Source organism: Chroicocephalus ridibundus, chromosome 2, assembly GCF_963924245.1.
Source record: "Chroicocephalus ridibundus chromosome 2, bChrRid1.1, whole genome shotgun sequence".
Lineage (NCBI taxonomy): Eukaryota > Metazoa > Chordata > Aves > Charadriiformes > Laridae > Chroicocephalus > Chroicocephalus ridibundus.
The window spans coordinates 5,865,150-5,886,639 of record NC_086285.1 but is presented as its reverse complement, the minus strand read 5'-3'; the positions used below and the strand labels follow the sequence as shown (position 1 = coordinate 5,886,639).

At 49.8% G+C, this 21,490-nt stretch overlaps 2 protein-coding genes across 3 annotated transcripts in view; both read left to right on the top strand.

Annotated features, from left to right (window-relative positions):
- The window catches only part of LOC134511018 (mitogen-activated protein kinase kinase kinase 3-like), an 86,077-nt gene extending 77,065 nt beyond the window's left edge, over positions 1–9,012 (top strand). For both annotated transcript variants that reach the window (XM_063324330.1, XM_063324329.1), the window contains exons 13-17: positions 155–303; positions 874–1,005; positions 3,735–3,864; positions 4,444–4,621; positions 5,889–9,012. In XM_063324330.1, coding sequence (XP_063180400.1) covers positions 155–303; positions 874–1,005; positions 3,735–3,864; positions 4,444–4,621; positions 5,889–6,117 — 818 coding nt within the window. In that variant the 3' untranslated portion in view covers positions 6,118–9,012. The remainder of the gene's footprint in view (positions 1–154; positions 304–873; positions 1,006–3,734; positions 3,865–4,443; positions 4,622–5,888) is intronic.
- A 608-nt stretch (positions 9,013–9,620) lies between these two features.
- Positions 9,621–21,267, top strand: ACAA1 (acetyl-CoA acyltransferase 1). The gene is made up of 12 exons (XM_063324328.1): positions 9,621–9,867; positions 10,985–11,078; positions 11,377–11,434; positions 12,288–12,367; positions 12,827–12,869; positions 15,053–15,151; positions 15,582–15,662; positions 17,555–17,745; positions 17,845–18,024; positions 18,571–18,626; positions 19,404–19,549; positions 20,093–21,267. The coding sequence occupies exons 1-12, from the start codon at positions 9,667–9,669 to the stop codon at positions 20,166–20,168; spliced, it is 1,305 nt and encodes a 434-aa protein (XP_063180398.1). The 5' UTR covers positions 9,621–9,666; the 3' UTR covers positions 20,169–21,267.
- The last annotated feature ends 223 nt before the right edge of the window (positions 21,268–21,490 follow it).

Sequence of the window (21,490 nt, the reverse complement as noted above, 5' to 3'; positions counted from 1 at the left end):
CTGGTTTGTTGTGGTGCCCCTGGGAGAGGGTGGCTCACTGCCTGCCCTGGTGAGCACATTGCGAGCATGATCTGCAGTCTGTAGGGGCAGATGGACCCTCATGCCGAAGTCTCCCTGCTGTGCTCTTCTCTCAACCCTCTCCTCTCTCCCGTAGCCCTGCAGGCACCTGTGAACTGGAGGCTGGGGAAGCTGCTTGGAAGAGGAGCTTTTGGGGAAGTCTATCTCTGCTACGATGCTGACACTGGCCGGGAGCTGTCGGTGAAGCAGGTGCCTTTCGACCCCGACAGTCAAGAGACGAGTAAAGTGAGTATGAGGGCAGGACGGCGTTCTGCAGCATGTTGTGGGACTGTGGGCTGGAGGCTGAGGGCAGAATGGCAGAGGGGTCTGTGTCCCTGATGGGAGGCAGTGCGTGTTTGCCCTCTTCGGAGTGGTCCCCAATGGCTTGTGGCCATGCTCTGGTGACCTCTCTACCTCCCAGTTCATTAGTCATGTTGGCCCACTCCGTCTTGGGTATTGTCTCTTGAAGGTCTGTCTCTTCCTTAGTTTCAGCCTTCTTGCACCGTTCACTTGCACCTTCTTGCAACATTCCTGCTCTGGGCGCAGCATTAGCTTCGCTGGTGTCTTGGTTCACACCTTTCTGAAAAACTCCCTGAGCACGAGTAAATAAGCAAACCTGTCTCAAAGCCAAGCCCTCGTGTATCCCGTCTGTCTTTCCCCTTACCGTAGGGCAACGCTCTTCATTTCTGAGCCTGATGCCCTCGTGGGCAGCTTCACGGGCACTATGAAAAGAGCGCTCGGCCTCAAGCAGTATTTGGATAATCTTCCCAAAGTAACCATTCCCTTTTGTCACGAAGTGTGGCTGTTTTATTACAGGAGGTGAATGCCTTGGAATGTGAGATTCAGCTGTTGAAGACTCTCCGTCACGACAGGATAGTGCAGTACTACGGGTGCTTGCGGGATCCTGAGGAGAAGAAACTGTCTATCTTTGTTGAATACATGCCAGGGGTAAGCGCAGTTCCTGCTAAAGATTGTCCTGACTGACAGAGGACAGATTTAGACTGCCCTGGAGCTTGGTGAAATTTGGATCTGGCGTTAAACTCTACGGTTGAGCTGCTCTATCTCTGATAAGCCAAACCAAAACAGTGGATCTCAGCATCCGTATGGCTTGGGAAAGCTTCGGTTGTGAGTCAGATGTCACGGTGATGCCCCTCAACATGCAGTGGGTGAAATCAAGAGCCTTGAAGGCAGGTTTTAGGTTTGAGTCCTGGAGCAGGGTGTGTTCCCATTCTGGAATCTGAACTTGGTGAACATGGGACATGATCCAGATCTGGCTCCAAACACTGTGGCCTGAGCCCGTCCTTAAGTATTTATTGCAAATCCCTGCAGGAAAAGCTAATAGTACAACTGTCCACCCACAGCTGTCACCAATTATTTACGGCTTTCAGCACGTGTGTATTGAAAACAGTGTTACTCACTTGAAAGTCGTCTTCTGTGCAGGACAGAGCTTTTCGTTGGTAGCGTTATCCTCTCATGCAGGAGTGGCTTCAATTTGTGACTTTGCTGATATAGGATGATTCTACCTAGGGAATGATGATACGGGGATAGGATGATTTCCACCTAGGGGAAAAAGAAGATCAGGAAGCTTTGAGGGTGTCTAAGCAGGGGCTGGAGAATGCACGCAGATTAGTTGAACATCTTTTTTTCCGTTTGTGAGCATGTGAGTTACCTCAGCCATCCAGACAAAGTCATGGGCTGGTATAAACCAGCATAACGCTATTTACCTTGCTGGAGAGGATCTGTTCTCCTAAGTCCCGCCTGTCCAGCTGGATTCAGTCCCCAGAGTGTGGGAGAATAAACCCTTGTTTATACAGAGATTTGTAAGGTCAGAAGGGACTATTAAGTCATCTGGTTGCAAATAATTTTGGTCATTAGTAAACGTGCTAGAAGCTCTCCTAACACATCTTGCACGTGAATAATCAGGTGGACTTCCACGTGTTTGAGTCCCTTCAAAGCCCTATCCTCCCTGGGTCCCTGCGGGCAGGCGTCTCACTTCCAGGCCTTGCCATGAGGCACGGACCCAGAGGAGTGAACCCCGGGAGCTTCACCGGTCCCTTTGCCACTTATTCTGCAGCGTGCCGATGTTTGTTAGCGGCCAGGAAACCAACATTTGATGCTGGGGCAGTGTCCAGCAGGGCTGGAAGTTGAATGTTTGTTTTTTTAATGATAAACCAGAGCTCTGACCAAATACAGATTGACTTTCGTGCTGCAGCAACGGCTCATTTCACAAAAGCAGCTCAGGGCTTTAGTTTCCAAGGCCAGTGGAAGTGATTGAGTTCCCAAACCTTGCAGGACAACAGCTTTGCAACGCTAGGCCTGGACAAGCTTGTGACTTAACACAGCCAACTTGGCAAAGTCTTCATGGGGCCAACCTTGGGTCCACCATTAGTCTGGCATTCTTATGATTGCCCCCATTAAATAGCTGACTGTATTTTCTGTCCTTCCCTGACCATAAACAATTTTTTTTGAATTTATGCTTGGAAAACAGAATGGCCTATTTGACCACAGCCTTGAAGACCCCATTTCCCCTTCTTGTTTGATGTCCCTCCATCAGGGTGAGGGAGGCCAGGATAAGAAAGCTTGTTCGGGTTGTGGGTGAGGGAACATACCCTGCATACAAGTTGTTTGGGGGGCTAATTTCAGAGCATCTTGGGTTACTTCAGCAGCACTGTGAAAGGGAAAAGAGAGGCCCATCCACAGGATCACCACCAGCCTCAAAAGAAGGCCAAAACAGTAGTTGGGCAGAGCAACAGCAGAGGTGGATGGCTGTGGAAAAGCTGATGCAGTTTGAGTGACTGACTTGGAGCACAGCAGCTCACTGTTCCCTGAACACAAGGCCTGTGGCAGTCTTGGATCAACCCCGGAGCTGCAGGACAAGCAGAAACAGGATGAGTGTCCCCTCCTGCTCTTCAGCCAACCTGGATGCTGGAGGTAGATCTGGGTGCGACCTCTCTGGTTGAACCCCAGATCTGCCTCTGGTTCATCCCTGCTAAAACCCAGCTCCGGCATAGTGAGGGACATCCGTTTCCAAGTCGACAGAAAATGCAGCTAAAACCAAGGGGGTGAACGTCTTGCAGATGGTAGATGTCTGCACCCCTGATTCCTTCCCTCTTAAATCAGTAAAATCAAACCAGTAGGAACCGGTGTGCCTGGGTCAGAAATTCAAGGCCTGGGTACTTGCAAATTGTCTAACTTGGGTCTTGTTGAAGCAGTCCCATGCGGGGCTGATCATGTCCCTCAGAGTCTGTCTGCCTCATAGCAGTGGGTAGTCCTTGCTGTGACAAGTTGGGAGGCTTCAGAGAAGACTGACTCATCAGGTTGGCCCTGAAGAACTAGTTGAGCTGATCCTCTCAGTTGAGTTGTAACTCCTCATCAATCTGGTCCTTCTCCATGGGCTATTGGGGATGTCCAGCCACTAGAGGGGGAAAAAGATCTGCAGTGTTGGCAGAAGGTAGCACTGATGTGCACCAGAGACCTCTTTCTCCACTGGCATCTGGGACTTTGAGGACAAGCCTGTGCTCCGTTCAGCACTCAGTGGATTTTTATCTTCCTGTTTCTAGGGTAAAGTGGCTTTTTTTGAGATGGGAGTGGTCGGGAAAGTTTAAAAAGTCACTGCGATGTGGTACGTTGGGTTCTGCTGGTCCTTACAGCTGGTGCGTGTTGTTTCTTTGCAACAGGGCTCAATAAAGGACCAGCTAAAAGCTTACGGTGCTCTGACCGAGAACGTCACACGGAAGTACACCAGGCAGATCCTGCAGGGAGTCTTCTACTTACACAGCAATATGATTGTCCACCGGGACATTAAAGGTGAGTAGATAATACAGAGAGGCCTCTTGCTTGCTTGGATTTGTTCAACCCGATCTCCCCCACCCCAAAATAAATTATTATGCAAAACATAGTGCTGGTATTCACCAACTTGAACCATGAGAATCCTGAACAAGCACCTGAAACCAAAAATCTTGTGCTGTCCTCCTGCTTGGGAAGCCCAGATTCGGTGTTCTTGAAAGGGATTATTGTTAGCTGCCCTTACACATCTGAAAACCTGGTGTAACGTACCCAAGAATTGAGGCCCTGGTGACCAGAGGGATCTGAGGGTCTTCTGCTGCCCATGTGTGGGGAGGATGATCTGTTGTCTCCCACTCACTGCTCACTTCTGGGAAATCTGCTGACTGAGACTGTCCGGGAGAGCTGATGGGAGCCAACCCCCTTGGAGAGCAGCTGCCTGAGGAGAAGGGGGGGGTTGCGTAATGCTGAGTCCAGCCCCCCAAAGCTCCCTCATGTCCAGCTCTTTGCCTTTGCCCTCCCTGCTCTCCTCACTGTACCCGCTTCAACTCAGGTTGCTGCTTCATCTCTTGGGGGTTTGTTTTTTTGTCTTTTCACCCCTAGGTGCCAATATTTTGAGAGATTCTGCTGGAAATGTGAAACTTGGAGATTTTGGGGCCAGCAAACGCATCCAGACCATCTGCATGTCTGGGACTGGGATTAAATCTGTCACGGGAACGCCATACTGGATGAGCCCAGAGGTTATCAGTGGAGAAGGCTACGGAAGAAAAGCTGACGTGTGGTAAGGAATACGATAGAAACCCCACCACTGCCGCTTAAACAAACGACCCCTTTGGGAAGTTGGAGCAACAGGTATTGCTGGTAGTTGGAAGATGGAGCAGTGCAAAGGATGGAAGTGGGAGCTAAATGTTAGGATCAACTGTGCAGATAGCCAGAGGGACCATGTTGTAGCTGAAAGTCCCAAACAGGAGCCATCAAAATCACAACTTGCTTTTGGAAGCTCTTATCGTGTCTGAGGGCCATGCGCAGCTCAAGCCCGTAGCTGCTCTTTAGTTCTGGAAAGCAGGTTGATAACAAAGTTTGCTAAAGGAGCTGCTGACTTTTAGTGGCTCTGAACTTAGGTCAGCTGAACCCAGCTTGGAGGCGGAGGGGGATCTCGTGCAGCCTCTCAAAAACTGCCGCCGGGTGTTTGCGTGTGGCTCGGGCACAAAGACGACCAAAATTACTGGCTGCTTGTGAATGTTTTGATCTGTGGAGATCCACAGATGTCAGCTGGAGCTTAAAAGAGTTGGGATAACGCTTCTAATCCTCCCGGGAAATGGGGAGGAAGCACTGTTTTCGCAGTGTGCTCCCCAATGGGTGCCCAAGCAAAGTAGGGTAAACAAAAACTGGTCCCTCCACTGGACCCCTGGTGAGGAAACCCAGGGAATCCTTAGTAGTTAGCCCTGCACCGGCTGCTCCGGCTGATGGGGGGGGTTCAATTTTTTTAGGAGCAACTATGAATGGAGGTGGCAGAGAGGGTCCCTGCTGAGACAAGGACTCCTCGGCAAGCACAGGAAAAGCTCTCAGGCTCTTTTCTGCTCATCCGACGTGCTCCTTAGATGCACATCTGAGATGAAGTCAGATGTAGGTGAACACGTTTCGTTCCGGCTCAGCTTCCTGGGGAACCATGTGCTATTGCTGAAACTGTGACGTCTAATCCTGGGCCTGGGTTTCCCTTCAGGACATGCTCCAATAAGGTCCCTCACGTGCTTTTATGAAACTTAATATCTGCCCATTAACATAGGCAGAAAAGCCACCAGCTTTGGGGCAAGGCTTGCAAGTTCCCTTGCTAGTGGGAGCAGAGCGCCCTGTGCCAAGGACCAGTGTGACCAGTGAGCTTCATGGGCCCACGCGTACTGGAGACGTGCCCCTGTCTCCCACAGGGCTTTGCTCCCTGCGCAGTCCGTGCCAGGCAGGGGCAATCCTAGAGCCGATTAGACTTCAGATGCAGAGCCACCCAGTCCCTTACCCGCTGTCTCACCACCGCGTGCTTGGCATCGTTGCAGGAGTGTGGCCTGCACCGTGGTGGAGATGTTAACGGAGAAGCCGCCCTGGGCAGAGTTCGAAGCCATGGCGGCTATTTTTAAAATCGCCACCCAGCCGACCAACCCCCAGCTCCCCGACGGCGTCTCGAACTCCTGCCGCAACTTCCTCAAGCAGATCTTCGTGGAGGAGAAGCGGAGGCCGACGGCCGAGGACCTGCTGAGACACCCCTTCGTCAACTGTGGGCTCTGAGCCCCTGGCAGCGGGGATGGGGAAGTGCCGGCGGGAGGGGGGCGGCCGTCAGACCCGCGGCCTTTTGCGCTCAGCAGCTCAGACCTCCGTCCTGGGCCGTCCTGGCAGTGCCCCCCGCGGGTACCTTCTTGCTCGGCACCGGCTCGGTACCCACCGCGTTGTTGGATTTCCAAGCTGCGCTCGGGATCTTCGGCACTGGGAATTCAGAACGAAGAATTTTCCCGGACTGGGCGGGTGCTGGCTTTGGACCAAGTAACCTTCTTGCTGCCAGCGATGTCAGGGTCGTCCCCCCCTCGCCATGTTACTTATCTCTTGGGGAAAATACGGCGAATGGGATCTGTCCCGCCGCCCCCAGCATGACAGCGACGTTGGCAGCATCCCTGGGAGCAGCGGAGGAATAAGATGCTCAGTGGCGATCACCACCTTGCGCAGGGGAACAGACAGAGGCTTCAGCCAAGCCGGAGGGAGATGATCCTCAGACCGCAGAGTCGGGGGGACCCGAGTGTCCCCGTTCACACAAGGGGACCGAACCCTCCTGGAGGTCGCGGGACCAGCCGGCGTCTCCAGCGGGGCGGCCTTTAATACTGTTCTGTGCCTTAAGCGGTTACAATCAAGGAGTGATGCTCAACTCGGCACAAAGCACGGAGTCGGGCGCAATGATGCAGCAGCCGTGTTGACTTTGCCTTTGTGTGTGCGTGCGTGTGTGCGTGAGAGTCGTGGAAGAAGGGGTCTTCTCGGGGCGTGGGAGGTCTCTGCGGGGTACACGCATGGACGGATGCCTGGGACCTCTGCCACGGGCACTGTGGAGGGGTGTTGAAACGCTGTTGACGCCTGCGGTGGGCAGGGCTGAGCACCGGCCCGTTCCTGCTGGGAACAGCCAGGGTTCAGACATGGAGAGCCTTGGCGAGGGCAGCTCTCTGCTCGTAGCCATCACCCTGCTGACCCGTGCCCACGTGGCTGCGCTGGGGCTGGGAGGGGTGCCAACGTGTTTTGGAAGCGGAGCTGCAGGAGGAGCCCAGTGGCTCTCCGTAAAACCCAAGCGGGTGCCTAAAATTAGGCAGAGAGGACCGGCACCTGTGGCCGGGTGTCTTCTCCTCCGTGCCTCATGGGACCAGCCCTGAGGACGGGGATGTCACCTCTGCGGGGGTGCCGAGGGAGCAGCTGCAGGCCCACGAAGCCACAGGCGGGGAGAGCCGGAGCTGCCTCCATCGAGGGCAGCTGGAAACAGATTTCTTCATGCAGCATATACCTGAAGTTGTAGGAGAAAATGGGCCAGTTGAAAGCAGAGTTGGGCTACAGCCTCTTTGACCAGCCGAAAAACCTGGGGAAGGAGCAAGCAGAGTCTCTGGAAGCTAATTAATTAACCAGATCTTGGTTATTTTGAGCGAATTAATTGCACCATCCCCCCTCCCCTTTCCCTGCTGCATTAGCCGTTTCCACTTATCTCAGTAAGGGGTTAAATAAGCAGATACTGGGGTGTTGCCAGCTTCAGGCCAAGGAGTCACACACAGCCTTATTTTAATTTTGTTTTTTTTTTTTTAAATTGAAAATGCAAAGTGGTGCTTGGACTGAAGGGGAAATTGAGAAATTGGTTGTTCGTATGACTTCACGCATCCTTGAGTTCTTCTGCGTGGAAGGGATGAAGACGTCGCACCGCTGCTGTGGCGGTGGGAGCGTTTCCTCGGCCGCAGCTCCACAAAGAGACGCAAAAATTCGAGTTATTTCAATTTAAAGAAAACCAAGACCTGGTAGTACTAGGGCAAATTAAAAGAAGTAGTTAAAAGGGTTCCTGGAGGCCAGTTCCTCCCCAGGCTGGGCTGTGGCGAAGCTGGGGCGGGGGCAGCACTGGGGGGTTCACGAGCGTGGTGGTGATGGGCAGCTCTCCTCGCGGGGGGGTAAAGTCATCCCCTTCCTCTGGGGGGAAAAATGAAAAATTTTATTCTGTGAATAGGACCAAATCCATCTGTCCCTTCTGTAACATGGGACGGATGGGGAAAAAAAAAAACAAACAAACGAAACACACAAGAAAACAAAAATAATCAGTGTTGGCTGGGAAGGATTTTTGTCAGAAAAGTGTGTTTTCAACAAAGCTAAAAAAAAAAAAAAAAAAAAACCCAAAAACAACCCAACCAACCCGTGTTTAAGCTGTTTTCTCCTCTTCCGTTGAATCTGTTCAGGTTTGATTTTCTCAGCCCTTCGGTGGTGGGTGGGTGTTTTTCCTTCTTTCCAAAGCCTTGAGGGGGCAAAACGGGGCTCCCGGGGCCCCTAAACCCTCCCGTGGATGGATGCGGCCTGTGTGCGGGGCTGTGCGTGTGGGTACGTGTGTGTGTGCGGGGCTGTGCGTGGGTACGTGTGTGTGTGTGGGTATGTGTGGGTGTGCGTGTGTGTGTGGGTACGTGTGTGTGTGTGTGTGCGCGCGACTCGCTCCTCAGGTGCCTTTGCCTTTTTGTTTTTTAAAACCCTTGCAGTGTTCTGATGTACAGAATGGAACTAGGAAAAGAGAATGTAATATTATGCCATGTAAAGTTGGGGTTTTTTTGGTTTGTTTGGTTGGTTTTAGTTTTGTTTTATTCTGCCGGTTATGGGGCCCAGTGTCTTTCCCTGCCACGCGTCCATGGGGAACTGATTTTCTCCGGGGGGGGGCTGGAGCGGGACACCTCCTGTCCCCTGCACACCAGTACAGCCCCTTCCCCCTAGGACTGGTCCCAGTAGGCAGCAGCTGTTGGGGGTGCAAGGGGCCGCCTGGCGCCACCGTCCCGGGGGGGTGATACGGTGGGGACGGAGCTGGGGGCTCCTGGGCTTTACTGGAAATAATGAATCTGGGCAGCTCTCGCGCCCCGCGGCTCTGCCCGTCCCTCTGTGCTGGCAGCTGCTGGCCTCAGGTGCTCCAAACACACCGCATTTAGATTTTTTTAAAAAAATGTATTTAATTTTAATTTCTTTTTATTTATTTATTTTCCCTTTAAATTTACCTAAAGGAAAATTTTTCTTACTTTTCTTATTTCTAGTTCTTCTTTCTTTCTCTTTTCTTTACTCTTTCTTTCTCTTTACTCTTTCTTTCTCTTTTCTTTTCTCTTTCTTTCTCTTTTCTCTTTCTTTCTCTTTTCTTTTCTCTTTCTTTCTCTTTTTCTTCTCTCTTTCTTTCTCTTTTTCTTTTCTCTTTCTTTTTTCCCGTGTTTTTTCTTTTTCTGTTGCTTTCTTTTTTCTCTTGCCTTTTTTTTCCCATGCTTTCCTTTTTTCTCTTCGTCTAGTATGGTTTTTCTTTTCTTTTTTTTTTTTATTTTATTTTATGGCTTTCATTTTTTCTTTACCAATGCATTTTTAAATTTATTTGAAATTTACTCACTTTACTATTTATCTATTTGGTTTTAATCCGGTCCCTGTTTGCCCGCCTCGGTTTATTTTTTGCGGCTTTAGGGGAACTTTCCGTGGCCGCGCGCGGCGGGAGGCGGGGTGGGCCGGGGGCGTGGCCATGCAAATGAGGGCGTGAGGACATGCAAATGAGGGGGTGTGTCCCTCGGCGCCCCCGCCCCCGGCGGCGGTGACAAGATGGCGGCGGGCCCGGGCAGCGGTGCGGCGCGGCGGGTGCAGCTGGTGCTGGGGCACCTCGCCGCGGCCCCCCCGGGCACCGGCACCGGTCTTCGGGCCGCGCCCTGCGGGAGCCGCGCCGGGGCCACCAGTCCCGACGATGTGGTGGTGGTGCACGGGCGGAGGACCGCCATCGGCCGCGCCAAGCGCGGCGGCTTCAAGGTACGGACCGGGGGAAGGCCCTGCCCGCCCGTCCCCTTCCCGGGGAGCTGCGGGGCCCAGCGGTCCCTCGGGGGCCGGGTCCCCCGATTGCTTAGTCTCCTCGGGGTGCGGGATCGGGGTCCCCTTAGGCGCTGAGGCGCCCCCAGAGTGCGGGGTCGGGGTCCCCATAGGCGCCGACACCCCCCCCCCGCAGGTGGGTTAGGGTCCCCTGAGGCATTGAGGCCCCCCCCAGGGTGCTGGGTCGGGGTTCCCTCAAGCGCTAAGGGTCCCCCCGCCCCGGGTGGTTTGGGGTCCCCTCGGGCGCTGAGTTCCCCCCAGGGTGCTGGGCTGGGGTCCCCTGAGGTGCTGAGGCCACCCCCACAGGCTCTGAGCCTCCCCAGGGAGGTGGGGACCCCCCTGCACCCCCATCCCTGCTCACTGCTCCCCAGGAGCCGGGCTCCGCTTTGTAACAGTCGCAAAGCAGCATTTTCTGAGGGTTTGGTGCCGAGGTGTGCGGCGCCGGTGCAGCAGGACCACCGGCAGCCCCAAAAAAGCCAGCCAAGGTACTGACAAGTTTCGCAGCTCCCCTTGAAGCCCGGGGCAGGTCTCTGCCGTGCTGCTTGCACCTGCTTGGTCAAACGGAGTAACCACTTACTTAGAAAAGCAGCATCTCCACGGACCTGCCACCCTGCTCCTGAGTGGCTCTTTTCCTCGCCGGGTGGCCAGCAGAGAGCCTTGGGGCTCCTATCGAGGCGAGAACACGGTGCCAGGATGGCTCCAAGGATGTGCCTTGCTTGTCATCCTCCAAATGGGTCTTGTTAAATGAATTCAGAGGCTCCACTCGCTAAGTCTTGCAACATAACTCATGGTAGTTATTTGGCTTTGAAGGCCCTACAAAGCGTGCTCATGTAAAACCGAGCTCGGTAAGAAAGCAGCGTGTGTTACAGTGCTTGAAAGATACCCAGGGTAAGAACCACACAGAATAATTTTGCTTTTTGAGGAAAACAACGACCTTCATGAGCTGAGAGGTGGAGTAAAGCTGTCTAAGTGCTGTGCCCTCTGAAGTAGTCTGAGGGTGAACTGGTGACAGGGCAGTTCCTGGTGTTTGTTAAGTTGCACTAATCCCCTGTGCTTTCAGGATACTACACCCGACGAACTGCTGTCTGCCGTTATGACGGCTGTCCTTCAAGATGTCAATCTTCGTCCCGAGGCCCTGGGAGACATCTGTGTGGGTGAGTGGACCACCTCCATCCCGACACAAAACTCCTGGTCTGGATCTGGCTCTCTGGGACACGCTGCTCCTGGTGTCCCATGGGACGCTTGCAAATATCGTGGGGTTGGTAGGGGTTCATGTGTAGCCTTAGGTTTATGAAATCCATGTGTCCTTCACGACTGTTCTGTCAAGTGGTGGGGCTCTGATTTGGGTGCCGGATGGTACCAAGCCATGGCGACGTCAACATCCCTTCGACGCCTGCAGCAAATAGTGAGGGAAACGCAACCCATTGACTGGAATCGTATCTTTGCACTCAGGAAATGTGCTGCAGCCTGGAGCTGGCGCTTTGATTGCAAGAGTTGCGCAGTTTCTAAGGTAAACTCTCAAGGTTCCTCCTCCTTCCCCTTCTCAGGCCTTGGCTACAGAGCAGCACTGGGGCAGAGGTTGCAGTGAGGCTGCTGCGCTCCTAAGAAGCGACAGCAAATCACCTTTTGCCTAGAAATTAGACTTCGATCGAGCGTTTGGAGAACCGTGGCAGGGTTTGGCGAACCCTGCTGGCAAAGGGACAGGGAGGCAGAGGTGAGGCCGGTTAATCAGTTTGTGCCGCCTGTGTCGAGCCTCTGAAGGGGAGATGTTGTTTTGTGGGCTCCCAGCTGCACCCGCTGCCGCTCTGTACTGCGAGGCTGCGCTTCTGTCTGCTCTGCATGGGCCTGAAACCATGGACTTGTCTCGGGTCTTTCTGTTCGTTTCCTGGTGTTGAGGTCAATGGCTTGTACTGAGCTGGCTCCCGGCTTCCAAATATTTCAGCCAGTGCCTATTGCCAAGTGGTGTTTGTTTCTGTCAATCAGTGCACAGCCACCACGTTGGAGAGGTGCAGAGGCAGCCCACCAGTAATTCTTGCATGTGTGTCGCGATATAAATATCGCAGAGCCTTTTGGTCAGAGCTCGGGAACCAGGCACACGAGAGGGTCCTGCTTACCGAGGACCTTCTGACGACAGGCCTGTGGGGAAACAGCGCTCAGAGCTGCTTACATATCACGTGTGGAAGTTATCCATGAACTTTGCTTTGTCTTGGTGCAGGACCAAATAGGTCAACAAATGTGTAAAGGCATCTGTCTTGAACTTCAGGGTTAAAGTTTAATCAGGCGGCTTAATGCTGTCTTTGGATGTTTGCTTTGTGGCGTGGTTTTTGTCACTGAGCCTTTGCCAACGCTGTCTTATTTTCTAGTGGTATTCCAGAGACGGTGCCGTGCTCGAGCGTGAACCGGCAGTGCTCCTCTGGACTACAGGCCATTATCAACATAGCTGGTAAGCGTTATGGGCTCTTGGATCAGAGTTGATGCCTGCCCCGCCCCAAGCACTCATTTCTCCCATCCTCAAATCTCTCTAAGCAGTAAAAATAGTGATAATGGCTTCTGCTGTTAGAAATTTTCATTGTGGTGTTGGTTCAGTGCTTTTATATCCTCGAGTGGCTGAGTTTACCCCTATAGAAGTAACTTGGTTTTCTGAGGATGAGTTCTGCCATCATTTCCACATCGGGTGGCTTCTAGAAGGGTTCCCCCTGTCTTCCCTGGTTGCATATCAGGTCTTGGTTTGTCCTCAGCCCCACCAGCTCCTTGACCTGGCTCCCATTCCGGCAGGCGGTAGGGCAGAGGGAACACCCCATTTGGCTGTAGTGGATGCCTCAGGTGTCCATGGAACCGCAGCTGGAATGGAAGTGCTTTTGCTCCTAATGATAGTAAGGTTGTCTCTGCCCTGCTTTTACAGGTGGCATCCGAAATGGATCGTATGACATTGGCTTGGCCTGCGGGTAAGAAAGTCTTTTTATGGCACTTGCGTAGGCTGCCTGACAGTAGCGCTCAGTCCCTCTGCAGAAGCTCTTGTGTGAGCAGTTAGAAATTCCTTCCAACCAGGTCTGTCCCCACCAAGGAAGTAGGCGCTGTCCTCGTTTGACAAATGGGTAAATAAACTCTAGAATTAGGACCTGAATTTAAGTGGTGGCTGCAGATGCAATTCATGTATTTCTAGAGGCTTCTGAGTACTTTGGCAGAAGATAAGGTCATCTTAAAGAGTCTGAGGGAGGGTGCTTTAAAATCCTTTAATTCTCATGGAAATGTTGGTCTCGGTGACATGTCTGCTGGGGTTGCAGTAAGAGGCTGAGTACCTCTTAGAAGCACGCAATGAGCCTGTTTTATTAGGGTCCTCTGGCCCTGCTGTAAGACACCACTTCTGTGCAGAGCTCTGACAGCCTGGAAGAGCCTGCCATAATGAGCTTTTTAACTAATCTCCGATTAACTAGTGTCTTAGAAGACCACTTAGAAGACCCATGCTAATAACTGTTCTATAGACTTAGAGCAGATGTTCTTCTGCAGTCGACGGGCACGCTGTTCTTTGCTTCAGTTCTAACATCGTAAGAAGTGTTTATTTTTTAGAAGATTGTGTAAATGTTAGGTTGGCTTTGGAGAAATACCAGTGACCATGTACACGTTCATGTCAGAAGAACGAATGGAAGAAAGAAGAATTCAGTACTCCTGAGGCTAAAATACTGGATTTCTCTTTTTCTTTACCTTGGTAGCTCTAAATCTTTCTTGATTTACACAGTCATCTGGTAGCCCTTAGGAAAATATTTATATTTACAACTTCTCAACACCTGCACGTACCTGGTTGAGCAAGATCTGATGCTGAGAACGCCCTTCTTAGACTGCTGCGAAATAAACAGCTCAGCAAGACAGGCATGTTCCTCTGCTGCAGGCTGGGCACTGGGTCTTCACGGGAACGCTTGTGCTTGAGCACGTGATGCTTTTCACTCCTGCGTGTTAACACACTTTTGTTTCAAGAAGTTGCTTGTCACCGTCTTCCAAAATGATACGCTTGAAGGTACTGAAAGGCTCAAAGGGTTTGGGATCTAGCCCTTGTGCCTCTGGGAATGCCGGCCACCGCGCTTCACTGGGGGACGTTTTCTGGCCTCTACCCTGCCGGGACCTCCATGAAGATATAAAATCCATATGTTACAAATGGCATTTGTGAGCTGGGTTTATCCCCGGTCGTGCTCTTCCCCTGAGAGGACTCACCCACTCTGTAGGCGGAGAGACACTGGATGAAAACACAAAATGCTGTAGCTGTGGTTTGCTCTTGCTTAAAGCCCAATTCTATACCTTCCATCTGGAGGTAGGCGCAGCTGAAGTCAAGTAATGTAGCGTCCCAGATTAGAGTTAGTAAGTGCTGTCAGGAATTGAAACTATAAGCTGCTTGGGGAAAAGCCTTATTTTCTGCTTGTCTTGCATTTTCCAGGAATATTTTCTTTGTTACTTACTCTTCATAATGTATTTTTGCGGTGCAGAGCACAATTGAAACCCTCTTCCCACGGTAGGCTTCATGGTCTAGACTGACATACAAAGCTCACTAGTCTTAAGTGATGGCTGTGTATTTATACAGTAAAATTGGATGCCTTCAGTCCGTTACCTCACTTGTAGGGGAAAGACTGCAGCCTCTGGGATCCATGTCTTAAATTCTCCGTGTTGCGAAATACAAATGCCATAATTCACTGAAGTCTCTGTCATGGTTTGCTCAATGCTTTTCTTATTATACTGCCAACCAGTTCTTAGGCTGTAGGTGGCATTTTGATGGCTGTTGACAATCTCGCTGGAAACTCCAGTTTAGATTTCTCGTTACGTTTGAGGACAGAAGTGCCAGAATCAGGAACGATTCCTTCCTAGCTGTGGAAATAAGAGAAATTAGCTGTTGACATTGGTATCCCGTTCTTGGTGAAACAAGGACCAATTTAATCTAGCAATCTGTTTTCATTTCGTGGTAATGCTTATATCGATGATTGAAGAGCTTCTGCCTCAGCCAGTTCTTAATAGCTGTGTTTCTCTGGGATGAAAGGAAAGCACGTTGTCAAGATACTATGTTTTTGATCAGTCTTAACTGAGCAATTACCGCAAATATAGTGTGAAAGCACTGGCAGCAAACTCAAATTTTTCTTGTGTTTAGCGTGGAAACGATGTCCCTCAGAAATGCAAATAACCCTGGTGATATCAGTTCCAGTATGATGGAAAACAGCAAAGCTCGAGATTGTCTTATTCCTATGGGGTAAGTGGTTCTTCTTCCCAGAGTTTAAGGATTTTCTCGATGGTCTGTGTCCATGGTGACAAATGCTGTTTCAAATCAATCCGAACGTCGTGGGCTGGGATCTGCATGTGTCGGCATCCTCCTTGGTCATGGTTGAGGAGTCATGGTGTGAAATGGGGGGGGAAGATCAGCAGCTCCCATGAAAGATTCTCTTGTCTTGCGTCTTAAACTCAATGGTTTAATGAGCAGAAACTTCAGAGTGGATTTGAACCTTGTTTTGTCTCTGGATTCGATTCAGGATCTGCTGCTGCCCAGCAGTTTTCGGTTGAGAAGGCAGCAGTTCGCTTTGAGACTAAAGCCAGTGCTTGGACCTTGAGTTGTCTTAGTAGAAGCCAATTGCAGCTCCGTTAGCTGTGTCATTGCATTAATTCTATGATGATGTTTTCCCCAGAATAACCTCAGAAAATGTGGCGGAGAAGTTTGGAGTTTCCCGAAAGAAGCAAGATGCCTTTGCCTTGGCTTCCCAACAAAAGTAAATGCACATTTTATTTTTTTTAACCTTTTAGTTAAGGAATGCAAGTAGAAAACGCATTGCTACTTCCCAAGAGCGGTTAAGTGCAGCCTTTGCGTTGCTTTCCAAACCTTAATAGTGAGTAAAGAGGCTTGAGATGGTCAGAGCGAAGACCAGAGCACGTCCCAGGCTGTGTGACGAGGAACCGGGGATTGTGTGCCTAACCCTGCGCCGTGTCAGGCTGCACGAGCCTTCAGCAGCGAGCACCCTGTGCTTTTCAGCATCCAAGGGATGCAGCCTCCACGAGGTTTCTGGAACGAATGTGTGGTTCAGTATTTTCGTAGTGGCTTTGGCTCGGCATCATTTGAAACTGAACACGGGAGCGGCAGCAGAAGGAACCTTTCCTAAGCGGGAATATTTCAACGTAGCTGTTTCTAGAGAACTGCCGAGCTTTTGAGAAGAGGCTTTTCTTCGCTGCAGGTGTTTGGCTCCAAGTGAGTCCAGTTCTGCCTCTAATGACCTTCCTCTTGGGTTAAATCACTGCCAAAGTAAACTGACCCCTGGGATCCCGGGGGCTGTTCTGTCAGTCCGGTGACAGGTGGTACGTTAACGTTGCTGCTGTCAAAGAGTTAAACTAACTTTCAGAGCTCTGTTTAAGCATCACCCCGGCCAATTACTTATCTAATCCAGGAAGGTACTGCATAGGCCAGTTAACCTTTAAATTCTGGCCCTGCTTCTAGGGAACTTGGCATGCCAGCCTTTCTCACTGACACCGATAACCCAAAAGGGTATGTGAACGCGATCCTCGCCTCTCGCACGAGGAAAGGGGTGATTTTCTGGCCTTGGTCTCAGGATGTCTGCAGAGCTACTGATGTGTCTGTCCTTCAGCACTTTGCTCTAGCTCTCGCTTACCTGGGAGTATTAAATATTTTCATTTTATTAGTAAAAGTGTAAAGTGACAAAGGGGTAAAACAAGCTCTCAGTCTCCAGTGTGTATTCCCTGTAAAGGGTGCTCTGCTGCTGGAAGGTGAATCTTCTAAATCAGCTTTACTGTGGAGGCTTTGAAATACCTTGCTGATATGAAAGATTAACACTATGTGCCCTTAGCTAATTCTAATTTAGCTAATTGCATTCTGCCTGCTTACATCAGTCCGGTCATGTCAGTTGTTCCCTACTGCTAATGCTGCTGTCTGAGGGACCAGACCCTGTCTGTCTTCACTGCACCTTCAAGTGATACCCTTCTACTAGTCACACTGAACTATGCAACATAAGTCGCAATCATTTGGGGTTCAAAGCTTACATTTAAATGCCAGAAGATCATACATGAAGTATGTGGTCATCATCTACCTTGATGAAAGGTAGACCACATACATGAAGTATGTGGTCTACTCAGCTTGCCTTTAGTAGGACAAAACCAGGACAAAACTCCAGGCATTCCTTAACTTGTCAGAAATCATGAGCGTTATGTGGAAGCTTAGCCCACTTGTCCCATTTAAACTCAAAAATAAGAATTGATGTTTTGAAGACCAGGGTTTGTTTATTTTCTTACAATTGTGATGTGACTGTACCACTGGACAGGTACGGCTTCATGCTGTGGTCTGGTGGTGGTCAGTCGGTCACAAAGGTCTCGATGGGAACAGAACGGGGATCTTGCTCAGAAGCATGTGATCCTCTGACCTGGATTTGGGGTGAAATGCTCATAATGTTAGTGATCTATTTCCTGTGATGTAGAGGCAAGAAGTTTGTCTTCCCATGAATGGAAATAAGTATTCTCCTGTCTTCTTGTCCACTACTCGGTGAGGTACCTGTGTACCAAGTCACGCTTCAGTTTATTCTCTTACTAACTGGTTTCCTTGACGTTAGTTCTCTTGCAGTTCGCCTCCACAATATTTAACCTTTCCTCTCTTTAACAGAGCAGCAAAAGCTCAGCAGATGGGACTCTTTAAAACAGAGATTGTTCCAGTGAAGACCACCGTTCTAGATAATCAAGGCAACCAAAAAACAATCACCGTGCACCAAGACGAAGGGATTAGACCCTCCACGACCCTGGAGGGTTTGGCGAAGCTGAAGCCTGCCTTCAAAGAGGATGGTAGCACTACAGCAGGTCAGCTCTGTTCTTAAATTCCTCTTGTTCCTGTGCTTTACCTGCCTTGTAAGAGAACGCGCCCAGGCAAAAAAGGTGTTACTGGATCTCTTCCAACAGGTAATGCCAGCCAGGTGAGTGATGGAGCGGCTGCTGTTCTCCTGGCAAAACGCTCGAAAGCAGCACAGCTGGGACTCCCGGTCCTGGGGGTGCTCAGGTCCTTTGCTGTGGTTGGAGTCCCACCCGACGTCATGGGCATAGGACCAGCCTACGCAATCCCAGTCGCTGTGGAGAAGGCGGGTAAGAACCGCTCATCGTTCGTACGTTGTTGGGCACAAGGCAGATTGGACTCTGTGGACTGAAAACTGAGGTTATAGTTTTCCAGCATGTGCAGCTATCAGCCGTAGGAACAGTGAACTTAAATTCAAAACCTTAAGAGATTCTTATCATACTCATCAGGTTAAATAGCTTTTATAACTGATAATTACTGTTGCGTTGGCCTGTCATTGCTATGGTCACATGCTCACCTATAGTTTTATCTTTCAGTCTTGAAATACCCTTCAGTCTTTAATCCCTCTGCAAAGAAATAACATTTAATCTAAGGAAACTTGGTGAACTCAGTGACACAGTACCATGGACTGTGATGTTTTACAGTCTTTAGGTGCTGTTGTACATAAACGTGCGTACAAGTGTAGGTACCCCACAGGGAGCCCAGGTCCCCCTCTTATTGTCATTAGTGGAGTAGAACTAGGATTTGTAAAGGGAGGCTTTAAGTGAATTATTCTCTTTAATGTAGTTATAAGGCAAAAATACCTCCTTTTAAATCCTGACTTTTCTGAACCACAGGTCTGACTCTGAATGACATCGATATATATGAAATTAATGAAGCCTTTGCGAGCCAGGTGAGTGATCGTCCTGTTCGAGCTGCTACATTCCGTGGTAACTGAGTGCATTTCAGCTTGGTCTCCAAATTAAGATTTGAATTTGTTCCACGTATTACATCTTCAGCCAAACGTTAATAACATGCGCAGGCTGTATTGCCTTTCCTTCAAATAAAAATAAGCAGGGCATTGCTTATACAGCTTAATATTGAAAAAAAAGCTGAGAAAAATACGTCCACTGAATAAGAACGTAATCTTTACTATCGTATCCTCATACCAACTTGCAAAACTTGTGTTTCACAAGGGTTGTAATTTGTTACTGGGTGATGTCAGTGTGTTGCACTCACCAGTTCGGAGGTCCTTGATGAAAGGTAGAAACGTCAGTACCGTGTCTTTCACAAACCTGTGACCTGCCCATCAGAAGGTACGTGTGCTGAGTTAGAGATGAAGTTGACAGGCCTGTGCTCTGGATTTGCAATGCGGCTCCACTCCTTTCCACTGGGAAGCACGGTCCGGCTGGAGTCAGGACCATGTTAAAAGTCCTGTTTAATCCTTTAAGAGCAGCTGACACAATGATGTGGAGTTTGTGTAATAATAAACATAGTTTGAGCTAAACTCATTTTGAGCACAAATCTTTTGAAGGCCCTTAGAGCTGCCAGGGATTGTTTGCTGCCCCTTTTTATATGTGGACGAGACCACCAGTCTTCTCTCCAGTCCTCTTAGCTCTCTATTGCAAGAGGGGTGAAAGCTAACGGCGGTGAGAGCATCTCCATGAAACCATTCCCTCCGTCTTTCTAGGCTGTGTACTGTGTTGAAAAGCTGGGCATCCCCATGGAGAAGGTCAACCCGCTGGGAGGAGCAATAGCACTGGGGCACCCACTGGGCTGTACTGGTGCTCGTCAAGTTGTCACTTTGCTCAATGAATTGAAGCGCAGAGGGAGAAGGTGAGCACTGAGGAACGGTATTCGCTGTAATGCCTTATGTGTAGGTGAGGAACTTGGGCTCAGAAGTAACCATCAGGCTGGGTCAAGCTTTCTCCATCCGTTTGCTAGCTTTGGACACGAATTCCCGATGGTTCTCTTCACGGAGAGCTGTGCAATGTCTTGCTGCCCACAAATGCAGAGTCTCTCCTGGTCCGTGGTGGTGCAGGGCCCTGAGCAGACGTCTCTGCCGTGCAGCGTTAGAGCAGCCAGTCAGTGCTCGGAGCTGGCAGCTCTGCAAACCTGGGCTGCATCCAGCTTTGTGCCAGTTTGGCCCCAGCCCTCCCAGTTGCTCCTGGCACACTGCTCCTGTCCGGAAAGCAAGCAGAGAAACGTGTCCCCATGTGCTCTGCAAACACCCTCCAGGGCACCAGGACCTGCTCCAGAATTAGAATCTCTTGGTGACACACAGGAGAGCAGTGCGTAGCTCAAATTTATTCTTTTTTCCCCCAGATGATCTAAATCTGATCTGTCTTTTTCTTAATTCCATGTGTTCTTTCGTTTCAGAGCATACGGCGTTGTATCCATGTGCATTGGAACGGGCATGGGCGCTGCAGCCGTATTTGAGTACCCAGGGAACTAAACTCCAGTTGTACCGACGAAACAACACAACAGCTAATTCTCTGCCTTCGCTAGTAATAGCAAACGATTTGCACTGTGAAATCAAGCAGATTCAGGGATTCGTTACTAGATCTACAAATTGTAGGGACAAATTGGGAAGCAGAATAAATCATACAGATCTATTAAGCAGGTGGGAAAATGCAAAACTGGCATTTGCCTGAGAACATCCTGACACGAGAAGAGAAGTGAGCTCAGCTGAAGTTCCACTACAGGCCCTTGTGTGGCGACCATGAGTGAATATTTCTAATCTAATTGATCCCTTTATTCTGTGAATATTATCAGCGAGAAGTAGTTCATGGTACGGTATTTTTGTATGACAAATTGCCTAAAATGGTTGCTCAAAATGAAAACATCAGTGCAGGTGAAGAGGCTTTTCCAGGGTTTTCTGAAAAGATTTCACCATCTCGTAGGAAGGCTAGAAGAGCTTGTTTTGAAGGCAGTGCAAAGACTTAACACCTTTACAACTCTGTCCGTCCACGCCGTGAGTCGGCTATGTCTTAAATTGTCCCTATGCTGGAGGATGGGCTGTACCTTTCGATGTTTAACCAAGCTGCCCTGAAGCCTCCAGTGGGGGAACGTGGAAGGACTAAAAATTACTTTGCTTAGGAGCAAACAAACCGTTGGGGTGCCTGAACAGAACGGTTTTGATGATTTATAGACGCCAGGAATTTGAAATTGGCCATTCCACCTTTTACAACACATTTCTAATTATCAGTTTGTGTGACTCTAACTTAGAAGACAAGCTTATGCTTAATAATATTTACTTACCTAACATAAACCAGATTTCAGCATTACTCTTACTGCAAGCACTACGTGAGCATCAGTGAAATGTGTGTTTTATCCTGTAAAGGTCTCCCGCATCTGTTCGTCCTCTTAGGAGGAATTGTCAGACCACTGAAACCCAGAGCTAACGGCTTGAAAAAGAAACGTACTCATCATCGTTGTCATCAAATGTACTCGTCATCGTTGACATGTTAGAAGTGTTTAAGTTTGTAACAGAGACTGAATTTCTTTGTGCTGGCTCTTGTTTTTGCACTTAATACAATTGGGTTCTTGCAATATATTTGTATTCTTTTTATGGTGATTGGTAGCTGGAGGTCGTTGTTAGCTTGAGAGAGATTTTATATTCTCACATTCTTGTTCTGTAGCCTTCTCACTTGGCAATCATGTGCGGTATTTTAGAGCAAAAAGAGATTAAATTCTTTAGAAGAGGGAGAGGGGCATTAGCATCTTTTGAGGGTCCTTTTTTCCCGCTGAGGTCGCTGGGTATGAACTGAGCTCTTG